Source organism: Chrysemys picta, chromosome 20 (genome assembly GCF_011386835.1).
Source record: "Chrysemys picta bellii isolate R12L10 chromosome 20, ASM1138683v2, whole genome shotgun sequence".
NCBI classification, from domain to species: domain Eukaryota; kingdom Metazoa; phylum Chordata; order Testudines; family Emydidae; genus Chrysemys; species Chrysemys picta.
Window position 1 is genome coordinate 87,366 of NC_088810.1, and position 12,708 is coordinate 100,073.

General features: G+C 51.2%; 1 protein-coding gene across 1 annotated transcript; it reads right to left on the minus strand.

Moving 5' to 3' along the window:
* Positions 1–6,114: 6,114 nt before the first annotated feature.
* On the minus strand, positions 6,115–11,052 carry LOC101935525 (serine protease 1-like). The gene is made up of 5 exons (XM_065574141.1): positions 11,013–11,052; positions 8,260–8,410; positions 7,847–8,119; positions 6,543–6,672; positions 6,115–6,350 (listed from the first exon to the last, which is right to left on the minus strand). Exons 1-5 carry the CDS (start codon positions 11,050–11,052, stop codon positions 6,201–6,203), a joined length of 744 nt encoding a protein of 247 aa, XP_065430213.1. The 3' UTR covers positions 6,115–6,200.
* Between the last annotated feature and the right edge of the window lie 1,656 nt (positions 11,053–12,708).

A 12,708-nucleotide genomic window follows, 5' to 3' on the forward strand; every position in this document is an offset into this window, starting at 1 on the left:
TTCCCCAGATCCTTTAGCACCCTCAGATGCAGCGCATCCGGCCCCATGGACTTGTGCACATCCAGTTTTTCTAAATAGTCCCTGTGACGTTATTGACATAAACTGGGACCGTATAGATCATTGTTGCAACCAAGGTCCTGTAGTGGCACCCAAATCTTGTATAAAGAGGGTCAAATGGGGTGTCTAGGACAAGGTTATGGTTTACTGGTTATGATTATGCTGTCTATATGTGTGTATCAGTTTTGTAGTTGAAGTTATGAATATTGGCTCTATACTGTCTGTATGGCGAATATTGGCTCTATACTGTCTGTATGGCAAACTTATGCTATGCTTCTGGGTGACATCCCAGACAAGCTGAGATTAGCTCTGCCTAGCCTGCTTGATGGCCCATTAAGGACCATCAGCTATACAATGGACCCATTGAGAGAAGGCAGATAAGCCTTGTAACTCAGCAAAGTATGCAGGGACTGGCCCATGTGACTCCAGACTCCATTTTGCTGTAATTTTCCACAGTAAGAACAAAGAGGTGTTCTTACACCTGGAAAAGACTATATAAGGCTGATGCCTCATCTCCATCTTGTCTTCAATCCTGCTTCATACCTCTGGAGGAACTTTGCTACAAGCTAAAGCTTTGAACAAAGGACTGAGGACCCATCCCAGCGGGGGATGTTCCAGAGACTTGATTTGAACCTGCAGTTTATTCCATCGCTGCTGCAAGCCTGAACCAAGAACTTTGCCATTACTGTATGTAATTGATTCCATTTAACCAATTCTAACTCTCATCTCTATCTTTTTCCTTTTATGAATAAACCTTTAGATTTTAGATTCTAAAGGATTGGCAGCAGCGTGATTTGTGGGTAAGACCTGATTTGTATATTGACCTGGGTCTGGGGCTTGGTCCTTTGGGATCAGGAGAACCTTTTTCTTTTACTGGGGTATTGGTTTTCATAACCATTTGTCCCCATAACGAGTGGCACTGGTGGGAGTACTGGGAAACTGGAGTGTCTAAGGAGATTGCTTGTGAGACTTGCGGTTAGCCAGTGGGGTGAGACCGAAGTCCTCCTAGTCTGGCTGGTTTGGTTTGCCTTAGAGGTGGAAAAAACCCCAGCCTTGGGCTGTAACTGCCCTATTTGAGCAATTTGTCCTGAGTTGGCACTCTCAGTTGGGTTCCGCCAGAACCGCATTGTCACAGTCCCGAACCACTTCTTTCTCCACAGAGGGCTGGTCCCCTTCTCCCCATATTGTGCTGCCCAGTGCAGCAGTCTGGGAGCGGACCTTGTTCGTGAAGACAGAGGCAAAAAAAATCATTGAGTACATTAGCTTTTTCCACATCCTCGGTCACTAGGTTGCCTCCCTCATTCAGTAAGGGGCCCACACTTTCCTTGACTTTCTTCTTGTTCCTAACATACCTGAAGAAACCCTTCTTGTTACTCTTAACATCTCTTTATAGCTGTAACTCCAAGTGTGATTTGGCCTTCCTGATTTCACTCCTGCATGCCTGAGCAATATTTTTATCTTCCTCCCTGGTCATTTGTCCAATCTTCCACTTCTTGTAAGCTTCTTTTTTGCGTTTAAGATCAGCAAGGATTTCACTGTTTAGCCAAGCTGGTCGCCTGCCATATTTACTATTCTTTCTACATATTGGGATGGTTTGTACCTGCAACCGCAATAAGGATTCTTTAAAATACAGCCAGCACTCCTGGACCCCTTTGCCCTTCATGTTATTCTCCCAGGGGATCCTGTCCATCTGTTCCCTGAGGGAGTCAAAGTCTGCTTTTCTGAAGTCCAGGGTCCGTATTCTGCTGCTCTCCTTTCTTCCTTGTGTCAGGATCCTGAACTCGACTGTCTCATGGTCACTGCCTCCCAGGTTCCCATCCACTTTTGCTTCCCCTATTAATTCTTCCCTGTTTGTGAGCAGCAGGTCAAGAAAAGCTCTGCCCCTAGTTGGTTCCTCCAGCACTTGCACCAGGAAATTGTCCCCCACACTTTCCAAAAGCTTCCTGGATTGTCTGTGCACCGCTGTATTGCTCTCCCAGCAGATATCAGGGTGATTAAAGTCTCCCATGAGAACCAGGGCCTGCGATCTAGCAACTTTTGCTAGTTGCCAGAAGAAAGCCGTGTCCACCTCATCCCCCTGGTCTGGTGGTCTATAGCAGACTCCGACCACGACATCACCCTTGTTGCTCACACTTCTCAACTTTATCCAGAGACTCTCAGGTTTTTCTGCAGTTTCATACCGGAGCTCTGAGCAGTCATACTCCTCTCTTACATAGAACGCAACTCCCCCACCTTTTCTGTCCTGCCTGTCCTTCCTGAACAGTTTATATCCATCCATGACAGTACTCCAGTCATGTGAGTTATCCCACCAAGTCTCCGTTATTCCAATCGCATCATAGTTCCCTGACTGTGCCAGGACTTCCAGTTCTCCCTGCTTGTTTCCCAGGCTTCTTGGATTTGTGTATAGGCACTTAAGATAACTCATCGATCGTCCCTCTTTCTCAGTATGAGACAGGAGTCCTCCCCTCTTGCGCTCTCCTGCTTGTGCTTCCTCCCAGGATCCCATTTCCCCACTTACCTCAGGGCTTTGGTCTCTTTCCCCCGGTGAACCTAGTTTAAAGCCCTCCTCACTAGGTTAGCCAGCCTGCTTGCGAAGATGCTCTTCCCTCTCTTTGTTAGGTGGAGCCCGTCTCTGCCTAGCACTCCTTCTTGGAGCACCATCCCATGGTCGAAGAATCCAAAGCCTTCTCTCCGACACCACCTGCGTAGCCATTCGTTGACTTCCACGATTCGACGGTCTCTACCCAGGCCTTTTCCTTGCACAGGGAGGATGGACGAAAACACCACTTGCATCTCAAACTCCTTTATCCTTCTTCCCAGAGCCACGTAGTCTGTAGTGATGCACTCAAGGTCATTCTTGGCAGTATCATTGGTGCCCACATGGAGAAGCAGGAAGGGGTAGCGATCCGAGGGCTTGATGAGTCTCGGCAGTCTCTCCGTCACATCGTGTATCCATTGGTCTGACCCATTATGGTCATGACTATGTAGATATTGTTGTAACCACTATTATATATTTTCAACAAATCTTGTAGAAAATGGGGCATGTGGGATGTCTAGGAAAAGGTTAGGATTATGCTATCTGTATACATGTATCTTTTTGCATTTGAAGTTATGAGTATTTGCTCTATATCTGTATTTCAAATGTTTGCTCCTGGGGTAACTAACAAGGTAGTTAGCCAGCACATCTTTGAGGGACTATTCAAATTGAGTGGCCCATCAAAAGGGCACTTAACTCATAATGGGCCATGGGAGATGCCCATCGACACGGAGTGGCTGTGTAGCGAAGCGAAGACTCACCGGTGCAGTGCCTCCTGCTGGTCATCCAGGGAATTAGCTCTTTTCCAGCTCCAGAGCGCCCTCTGCAGGCCAGTGTCTCACCTGCTTCAAGCCCCATATCCCTCCCAGACCCCAGTACCCTTTTCCTCAGCGCTCTGCCCTAGCAGTACACCCACACCCCGGGTCTCCCCTCCCAGGGGAACCCCCAACCCTCTAAACCCACCTTGTCTCAGCAGCTACTGCCAGTCATCATCTAGCCCCCACTCCCTGGGGAAGATGACAGTCTGTAAAGGCCATTCATCATGGGCAAGGGGGTCAGACCAGCTGCCTCTGCCTATCCCCGGGCTACACCTCTGCAACCCCTGTGCCAGCTTTGGCCTTTAGCAAGGCCCACAGCCCAGGGATTTACCAGGCTGGAGCTCCGCAGTGCCTTCTACCTTTCCCCAGACCTGCTCCATTCCCTGTATCCTGAGCTCCCAGGTAACAGGTCCTTCTCTCTCCACAGCATAAGAGAGACTGTCTGACCCAGCTCCTCCCTGAGCCCTTATAACAGGGCCAGGTGTGGCCTGATTGGAGCATGGCCCCAGCTGAGGCTGCTTCCCCCAATTAGCCTGGCCTTTTCTCTAGGACTGGGTAGCTGCCCCACAGCAGGTTGGTCTGTAAACATGCTGTCTGGAGTATAGGTAATGGCTTCCTGCAATGACTGAGCAAAACTGGGTATGAACATGTGACTTGTCCATGTGACTGAAAACACTATCTGGTCACCTGTGATTCTTCACTAGCAATGCTGAAGTTTTTGTTTCAAACAATGGGTTTCCCTCCACATGGCAGAGGAGATAAATGGCCCTGGAAACCACTCCATTTTGCTTCTGTCCTGCTCCAGCCTCTGGACTATGAACTTATACTAATGGGAGCATCTAACCAATGGACTGACGACCTTCCAATGATTTGGAAGCAGCCAGAGACTTGACATAAGCCAGCAGTTTATTTCATCACTGCTACAAGCCTGAACCAAGAACTTCGCAATTACTGTATGTATTTGATTCCTTTAACCAATTTTTACTCTCACCTTTCTTTCTTTCATTTTTTGAATGAACCTTTAGATTTTAGATACTAAAGGATTGGCATCAGTGTGAGTTTGGGGTAAGATCTAAGTTATATATTGACCTGTGTGTGTGACTGGTCCTTTGGGATCAGAGGAACCTTTATTTCAGGGGTAGGCAACCTATGGCACGCGTGCCGAAGGCGGCACACGAGCTGATTTTCAGTGGCACTCACACTGCCCAGGTCCTGGCCACCAGTCCGGGGGGCTCTGCATTTTAATTTAATTTTAAATAAAGCTTCTTAAACATTTTAAAAACCTTATTTACTTTACATACAACAATAGTTTAGTTATATATTATAGACTTATAGAAAGAGACCTTCTACAAACATTAAAATGTATTACTGGCACGCGAAACCTTAATTTAGAGTGAATAAATGAAGACTCGGCACATCACTTCTGAAAGGTTGCCGACCCCTGCTTTATTTAATGAGTCTGGTTGTAAAGAACCGCTCACCTTTAAATCTAGTGTTTTCAGTGGTAATACAAAGACTGGGATGCCCACGGAAACTGCTTTTATGACTTGTTATTAGCCAGTGTGGTGAAACAGAAATTTACTTTTGTTGCTGGTTTATCCTATGGGGGGAATAGCCACCTGTCTTGGGGTGTATCTGCCCTATTTCTCAGCAGTCCATCCTGAATTTGGCATCCTCAGCTGTGACCCACTGAGGCACGGTCGCACCCATTATGGCCATTCTTATGTTGTTGTTGTGATGGGTAGCCTCCCACCTTCTGGGGTGCCACCTGATATACTGGGGTACAACTGAGCCCGCCTGTTCCACTAGCCTGGGCTCCCTCACCCTGTCCTGCTGAGCCAGGCCCTCCAGCCTCCTCCAGCCACACAGGTAGGGACACGCCCAGCTGCAGAAAGACACAGACACTGAGATCAGTTCTGCCTGGGAAGACTCAGCTCGGGGATTGCCCAGTACTCAAGCGCACACCCCCTCTGGAGTGTAAACCCAAAATAGTATTGTCCTGTGCTGCACAGAGGCACCCCCACCCCACTATGGGCCATTCCTGTGTTTCCACAATCTGTCTTGAAAGCCTTAATACTCAGATGTTGGCTGGCGGAGAGGAACTTAACTTATGCCCAAATAAATTTGTTAGTCTCGAAGGTGCCACAAGGACTCCTCATTGTTTTTGCTGATACAGACGAACACGGCTACCAATCTGAAACTTAACTTTCAGGGTAAATGTGTGCAGTGTCTGGGGGTGAGGTCGGTGCCTAGCACCCAGCACCCTTTTAAACTAGTGCCCTTTAATACAGAAGGTGCAGACATGTGGCGCTGGGTGAGTTACTGATGTGACTGCGTGGTATTGAGTGTGCGGTGGGATCTGTGTGGTCAGGCCCTGGTGACTCTGTGTGCGGTCGGATCTGACTGCAGGTTTGGGGATTGTCTGAGAAGCACTGAATAAAAAAGGGCACCAAGAGGGCAGAACATTTCCCTACAGTGCAGGCGTCGCTGGGAGAGATTCTCTGGCTTGTGCTGTTCCAGGGATCGGACTAGGTCTCTTCTGGCCATAAAACCTAACAATGGCTAGTTGCTATGACGCAGAGCACGACACAGACAAGACTAATGTGGTGACAGCTGGATTTATTGCCATCTCTTGCACCTCTTTCCATCTTACCGTGGCATTGCCCCTCCCAGCACTGAGATGGTCTCACCATGTGTATGGAATGTGAGTTCTGTTTTGTGCCCAGGTCCTGGCCCAGCAGAGTGAGGAGAGTCCATGTTCCCAAGTGGAAAGTGTTGTTCTGTCTGAGCTAGTTAGCGGCCATGGTGCTCTTGATCCAGGACAGCAGAGAGCAGATCTTGGTGTAGATGCTAGGGTGATCCTTTTGGGCCCAGCCAAATCCCCAGGACATGATGCCCTGCAACTCCCCGTTGCAGACCAGAGGTCCACCAGCATCTCCCTGTGTGTGAGTGGAGGGAAAGCAATACCACCAAATTAATGGCCTGTTAAAGTCTCTGAATCCCTCCAGTCCCTTGTACTGCATGCATCACCCAGGGCCTGCATTGACAGATCCCTCCTGACCTCTGGTGTGTTAGCAGAAGGGCTAGAGTCGCTGTAAGACCCAGACAGGACCATGACTGGTAGCCTTTACCTGGCATGCATCCTTGCCTCCTTCCAGGTACCCAGCGCACATCATGGTGCTGGTGATCATCCCGGGGTAGGAGCGCTCACACACCTGGTCGCTCACAATGGGAACTTCGACACACTGCAGGTTCTTGGCGCTTAGCACTAAAAGGCAGAGAAGAATTGGTCTTACCAGGGATTCTCCTCCTTCCCACACCACGCTGGTATATTCCTTCAGGGGGAGTGACGGTAAGTCATTGAGTTATATCACTATCCTGAATGGTTTCAGAGTAGTAGCCGTGTTATTCTGTATTCTCAAAAAGAACAGGAGTACTTGTGGCACCTTAGAGACATATTTATTGTAGCATAAGCTTTCGTGGGCTACAGCTCACTTCATCAGATGCACATAGTGGAAAATACAGAAGGAAGATATATATAATATATACATACACACACACAGACACACACACACACACAGAGGGAACATGAAACAATGGGTGTTACCATACACATTCTAAGGAGAGTGATCAGTTAAGGTGAGCTGTTGTCAGCAGGAGGGGGGGGGGGGGGGGAACTGTTTGTAGTGATAATGAAAATGGCCCATTTCCAGCACTTGACAAGGAGATATAAGGAACTGGGGGGCGGGGGGCAGATAAGCATGGGGAAGTAGTTTTACTTTGGGAGTGGATGGGCCATTACACAAAGTAAAACTATGAGATACAGTTCCTTGTATCTCCTTGTCAAATGCTGGAAATGGGCCACTTTCATTACCACTACAAACAGTTTTGTATTTTTTTCTCTCCTGCTGACAACAGCTCACCTTAACTGATCACTCTCCTTATAGTGTGTATGGTAACACCCATTGTTTCATGTTCCGTGTGTGTGTGTGTGTATATATATATATATTCCTTCTGTATTTTCCACTACATGCATCCGATGAAGTGGGTTTAGCCCACGAAAGCTTATGCTACAATAAATTTGTTAGTCTCTAAGGTGCCACAAGTACTCCTGTTCTTTTTACTACCCTGAATGTTGCACACGGTGGCAGCACGCTCTGAGTGAAGCACTTCAGATTCTGTCCCAGTTCTGGGAGTGGAACGTGCTCCGAAAGGACTAGAGCAGGGGGACCTGGGAGTCAGGCTTGTATAAAATCCCTGTTTGCTGTCCCTATCTCTAGCCTCAGTCCAAGCACAGACACAGCTGGGCAGTGGGTCTTTGGGCAGGACAGGGACTGTCCCCTCCTGAACATCTGCACAGTGTGGGCTGTGTCATCCGCATATAATTATTAGACAGCTGAGTGTGATGTGCTGAGTAGCCTGGGACTCCTGAGACAGAGGGAACTCACAGCCATCGCTGAGGATGTTACCCCATCCTGACACCGTGCAGAGAGACCCAACCTCTGGGCAAGCGGTCGGCAGGGGAACGGGTCGCACGTAGGCATCCGGCTGGATGCGGTGGGCCAGTTTGATGAGCATGATGTCGTGGTCCAGTGTCTGCTCGTCATAGCTGGGGTGCAACACGATGGTCTCGATGCGCATCAGGTGCTCGGTGTGTTCAAAGACCTGGATGTTGTGGTCTCCCAGGATCACCTGCATGGAGTCGGGGCTGGGAAACGAACGGTGGCTCAGAGCCCCTCTGGACATCCCCCACAACCTCCCTAGCCCCAGCCTGCTCCCACCCTTCTGGGACTGCGATAACAACAGTGACAAGCACACACAGACGGTGAGTTCCTCACTTACTAGTACCAGCAGTGGGCAGCTGACAGCACCCACTGGTCCGCGATGAGGGATCCGCCACAGAAATGGTACCCAGTGTTCAGGGAAACCTGCCAGGGCTGTGAATGGGGGCTGCACTCGTATCCCCCAATTATCTTGTCTACTCCCTGTGGGGCAGCAGCTGTGGGGAGACAACGTTAGTGTGGTTATAGGGGTGAACTGGTAACAAGGGGAGATGCATGCAGCCTCGCTGGGGAAGATCTGGACTCTCATTCCTGTCCCCTTTCATCTGGCCTGGCCCAGGGTCTGATGGGCTGTCACTGAACTCAGTGGCTGCGGCGACCATGCTGAGTTTCCCCGGGGTACATTTTGTAAATGGGAGACTTTACCAAGACCTAAAACCAAGAGTGTTGCTTCAATGGGAACCAGGGTCCCAATCCTGCAGTCGGATCCATACAAACTCTGATGGGCTGGTGCTTCCCATGTGGGCTGGACTGCGAGATCGGATAGTAGCTGTCACCTTAGTTTTTTGTTTGTTTGTTTGTTTTTTAATTTCCTTGCTGTGGTGGAAAACTAAAGACAAGAACTTTGGCTCATGCAAGTGGGAGCTAGAAAACGCAACTGCTGAGTTTTGTTCCACCTGCCCGAGACGAGCAAAATGCAGAAGGTGAATAAATCCCTGTGACGGAGTAGGGAGTATTAACCTGGTAATGTTGCATGGGAGTTTTACGTTTACTGTCTGCATTGATACTAGATGGTGATGGGAAATAAGGGTGTGAGTTCACTGAGGGATGATGCCTGACGGCCAGCACGTAAAGCACAACATGCGGCCCGCGTGGGCTCACTGTGTGGCCCGCAGGAGGTGAGTAGGCAAGCAGCAGGTGAGGGAGGGGGGGCTGAGGAGGCGAGCAGGCAGGCAGTGGCAGGGGATGAGTAGGTGGGGGGGCCAGGTGAGCCGGCGGCGGGGAGGAGGGGCGGTGAGGAGGCAAGCAGGCGGGCAGTGACAGGGGGGAGTAGGCGAGCCGGGGGGGCTGAGGAGGTGAGTAGGCGGGCCGTGGGGGGGGGGGCTGAAGAGGTGAGCGGGCAGGCAGTGGCGGGGGGGCAGGTGAGCCGGCGGCTGAGGAGGCGAGTGGGCAGGCAGTGGGGGGGGGGGCTGAGGAGGCGAGTGGGCAGGCAGTGGCGGGGGGCAGGTGAGCCGGGGCGGCTGAAGAGGCGAGCGGGCAGGCAGTGGCGGGGGGCAGGTGAGCCGGCGGCGGGGGAGGGGAGCTGAGGAGGCGAGTGGTGAATCGGTGGCTGACCTATTCTACTGATCTGGTCTGGCTCCCATCCCCTCTCCAAGGGTTGCAGCTGTCTGGAGGTGCCTGCCTTCCATGTCTTCCTCATTCACACCTCATTCATTCAACAGAGGAATTGATTACAAAGTGTGGGGAAGATCTTATTCTACTTCTAGCAAAAAGACAGGTTTCTTTTACCTTAATTATACTATCTGAGGGGCCCGCTATAACATATTACCAAGGTTCAATACCGCTGTTTTGGTGGGGCTGCACTAGGGAAGGAGGATTTGTTTCCGCGGGGTGGGCGGCGCTGGGGGGAGGTTGTTTTGGGGGGGCTGGGCGGTGCTGGGGGGGGAGGTTGGCGGGGCCGGGGGGGTTCCGCCCTCAGCTGTTTTCTTTGGAGTAATATGGCCCTAGCCGCTTTACGAGTTGTGCAGGCCTGACGTAAAGGATGGTGGCTGTCCTGCATAACCTGAGCCCAGGGAGTTGGGGCCAGGTGGACAAAGGCTGAAGGAGGAGCCGGGGGGTGTGGCTGGGTGAGGCTGCTGGAGGGAGTTTCAGTTTGGAGCTGGCTGGGGAAATGGGGGGGAGGCCCAGAACCTGGGTCTGAGCTCCCCCCTCCCCCAAGATGGACCTGACTGAGGGATCCTGTTTTCTGTACGTACAAGCTCTGTCTTGGACTGTGTTCCTGTCGTCTAATAAACCATCTGTTTTGCTGGCTGGCTGAGAGTCAGGGTGAATCTCAGGAAGGGAGGGGTCGGGGGCCAGGGCCCTGACTCCCCCCACACTCTGCAACAATTCCATAGGGTGAATAGAACCTGGGCTTTTGCACTAATCTGTGCTGTGATCAGTGACATGGAGGCATCTTATACATAAATTAATTTAATCTTGAAAATGACTCTCCAACATCATTTGCATAAAATTCTTAGGGAGATAAAGGGCCTGTGTCCTCAGTTGTTGGGAGCATTAACCTCTTGCAAGCCTTGACAAGGTGGTGCAGACTGAGCACATGCTTAAGTTTGGCTTGTGGGATTCATTTCATTGGCCCCTGATCCTGCAAAGACGCGTGTAAAACCTTATTCAGGTGAATCCTCCCATAGGGTTTGCACCTGTGAGTGAAGTTATGGACCCAGTTTGCTGGATAGGGACTTATTTCTGTAACAGTCACCAGTCAGATAGACACGACTCCATCCTATGCTGAAATGGGCCAACACGCTGTTCCCATGTCTCGGTATGTCACTACTCCTGCTGGGCAGAGGCAGGACTCCGCACAGCACTTGGCCCTTCCTCCATCACTAATGCATCACATTGACACCGTAATCCTCAGGCAAACCCAGAGGTTTCAGCCGCTCGGTCACTAATTCAGTAGCTTGGGCAGAAATTACATTAGCTTCATTCTAACAGGCTTAGCTGGAGCCTGTTTAATTTCACTCTGACTTTGCAGCTATGTCCCGGCCCGTGTCACTACCGAGCTCCACAAGCTAGCCTGGCTGCATACAACATAATTACCTGCCGCCGCAAGCAACGCCAGCACGAGCCACATTGTCATACTTCTCTCCAGGCTGTTGGACAGAAAAGAACACGCCCCAGCCCTCAGGTATTTATAGGGGAGCTGTTATGGAAAGTTTTTATTACTAATCTGCAGCAGATGCAGCTTTCACATGAGCCACTGATGGCAATTAATAACGCCTTAAAATACAACTGACCTCTTTATTTCTGATTCTTAGCCAGATTGATTCTTCTAATACCAGACCCCTCAATATGCACCATAAGAGCAGGACATTGGCAGGAGTTCCAGAGATCTCTCTTAATAGCTGTCTTCAGGGAGTGGGATGGGACCTCAGTAGGGGGGGAACTCTCCTTTCATAGTCAGTGCTGATACTAATGCCCCAGTTCAGTGCTAGAGGATGGTGGGAGCTCAATAGGGGGGCACTCTCTCCTCATGGAGCTGACCCCATTCCCCCACCCAGAACTCAGGGGTGCTGTACTGCAGGGAGCAAGTTGGGTATGAGTCGGGGGCACACTCCCCTTGCAGCTAGAGCTGACCCCAGGACCCTGGCATGGCATATGGGGGCGCTGTGCTACGGGAGGTACCATTTTGGGGATGAGACATGTTGCACTGGTTTTGTGCTTGCTAAAGTCACTGCTCTAGGTCAGCGGTTCTCAAACTGTGGGTCAGGACCCCAAAGTGGGTTGTGACCCTATTTTTAATGGGGTCGCCAGGGCTGGCTTAGACTTGCTTGGGCCAAAGCCAAAGCCCGAGCATCACCGCCCAGGGCAAGAGCCGAGGACCGCAGGCTTCAGCCAGGGGCGGCAAGGCTCAGGTTACAGGCCCCCTGCCTGTATTCTCTAGAGGCTTTCCAATGGATTTCCTAATCATTTCTTCACATAGCTTCCCAGGTATTGAAGTTAGACTGACCTGAGTTGGTCAGAGGCTGGGGGGCTGCATCACTGGCTAAAAAAACAACAGCAGAGCAGCCTTTGCTCTGAGAGGCCTGGCTCACAGCTTAGCTCCAGATCAACCCAGCTAAGGGCACCAGACTTTGCCACACATGCTATTGCACAAGGGCTCCCTCTGTTTACTGTGGTGGCCAGTTACTAACCCTGATCCCTAAGTGTCTGCCAATAACCCGAGACCCTGGGCCTTGGCTACCATGGCCCGTGGCCCTGCCGAATCCTGGGGCTGACCCTTGAGTGCTAAACTGGGGCCAATCGCTGTTGAGGGGAGGCTCACCGGGCTCTCCCCTGGGCGTGAGGGGCAGAGGTGCTGGATCTGCGGGTGCCTCACTGCGCGTGCCCTCCTGCTGCCCTAGCTCCGTGAGCCCCAGCAGCATCGCTGGGGGTGAGGGCAGCAGGGTCAGCCTGTCGAGGCTGTTGCATGTGAGGTCTGCAGATGCTTGAGGGGTGTTTATTGAGGGGTGTGGAGCTGCATCATGCTCTCTGGGTATTTCCTCATCCCTGTGCTTCCCCCACAATAGCTGGCTGCTCCCAGCCAGGCTGCCTCATTCCCATCTCCCTCTCCCAGCAGGGGGAAGAACCCAGCCCCGCTGGGCTGCTCAGGCCAGTGTCCTGTCCCCTCCCGCAAATGCAGTGAGCACTGAGTCTGACTCTGAGGTCAGTGCATGAGAGCGCAGAGGGAAGTAACCCCTCAGCTGTTTCACCCCAGGATGAGGTCATGTGGCAGCTGGCTGGTTTCTCAGGGTTA

Coding starts and splice junctions, on each gene's coding strand:
- LOC101935525 (XM_065574141.1), bottom strand. CDS start 11,052: ATGACAATGTGGCTCGTGCTGGCGTTGCTTGCGGCGGCAG. Junction 8,411..11,012: donor GGCGTTGCTTGCGGCGGCAG/GTAATTATGTTG, acceptor GTCTCCCCACAG/CTGCTGCCCCACAGGGAGTA. Junction 6,351..6,542: donor GAGGCAAGGATGCATGCCAG/GTAAAGGCTACC, acceptor ACTCACACACAG/GGAGATGCTGGTGGACCTCT.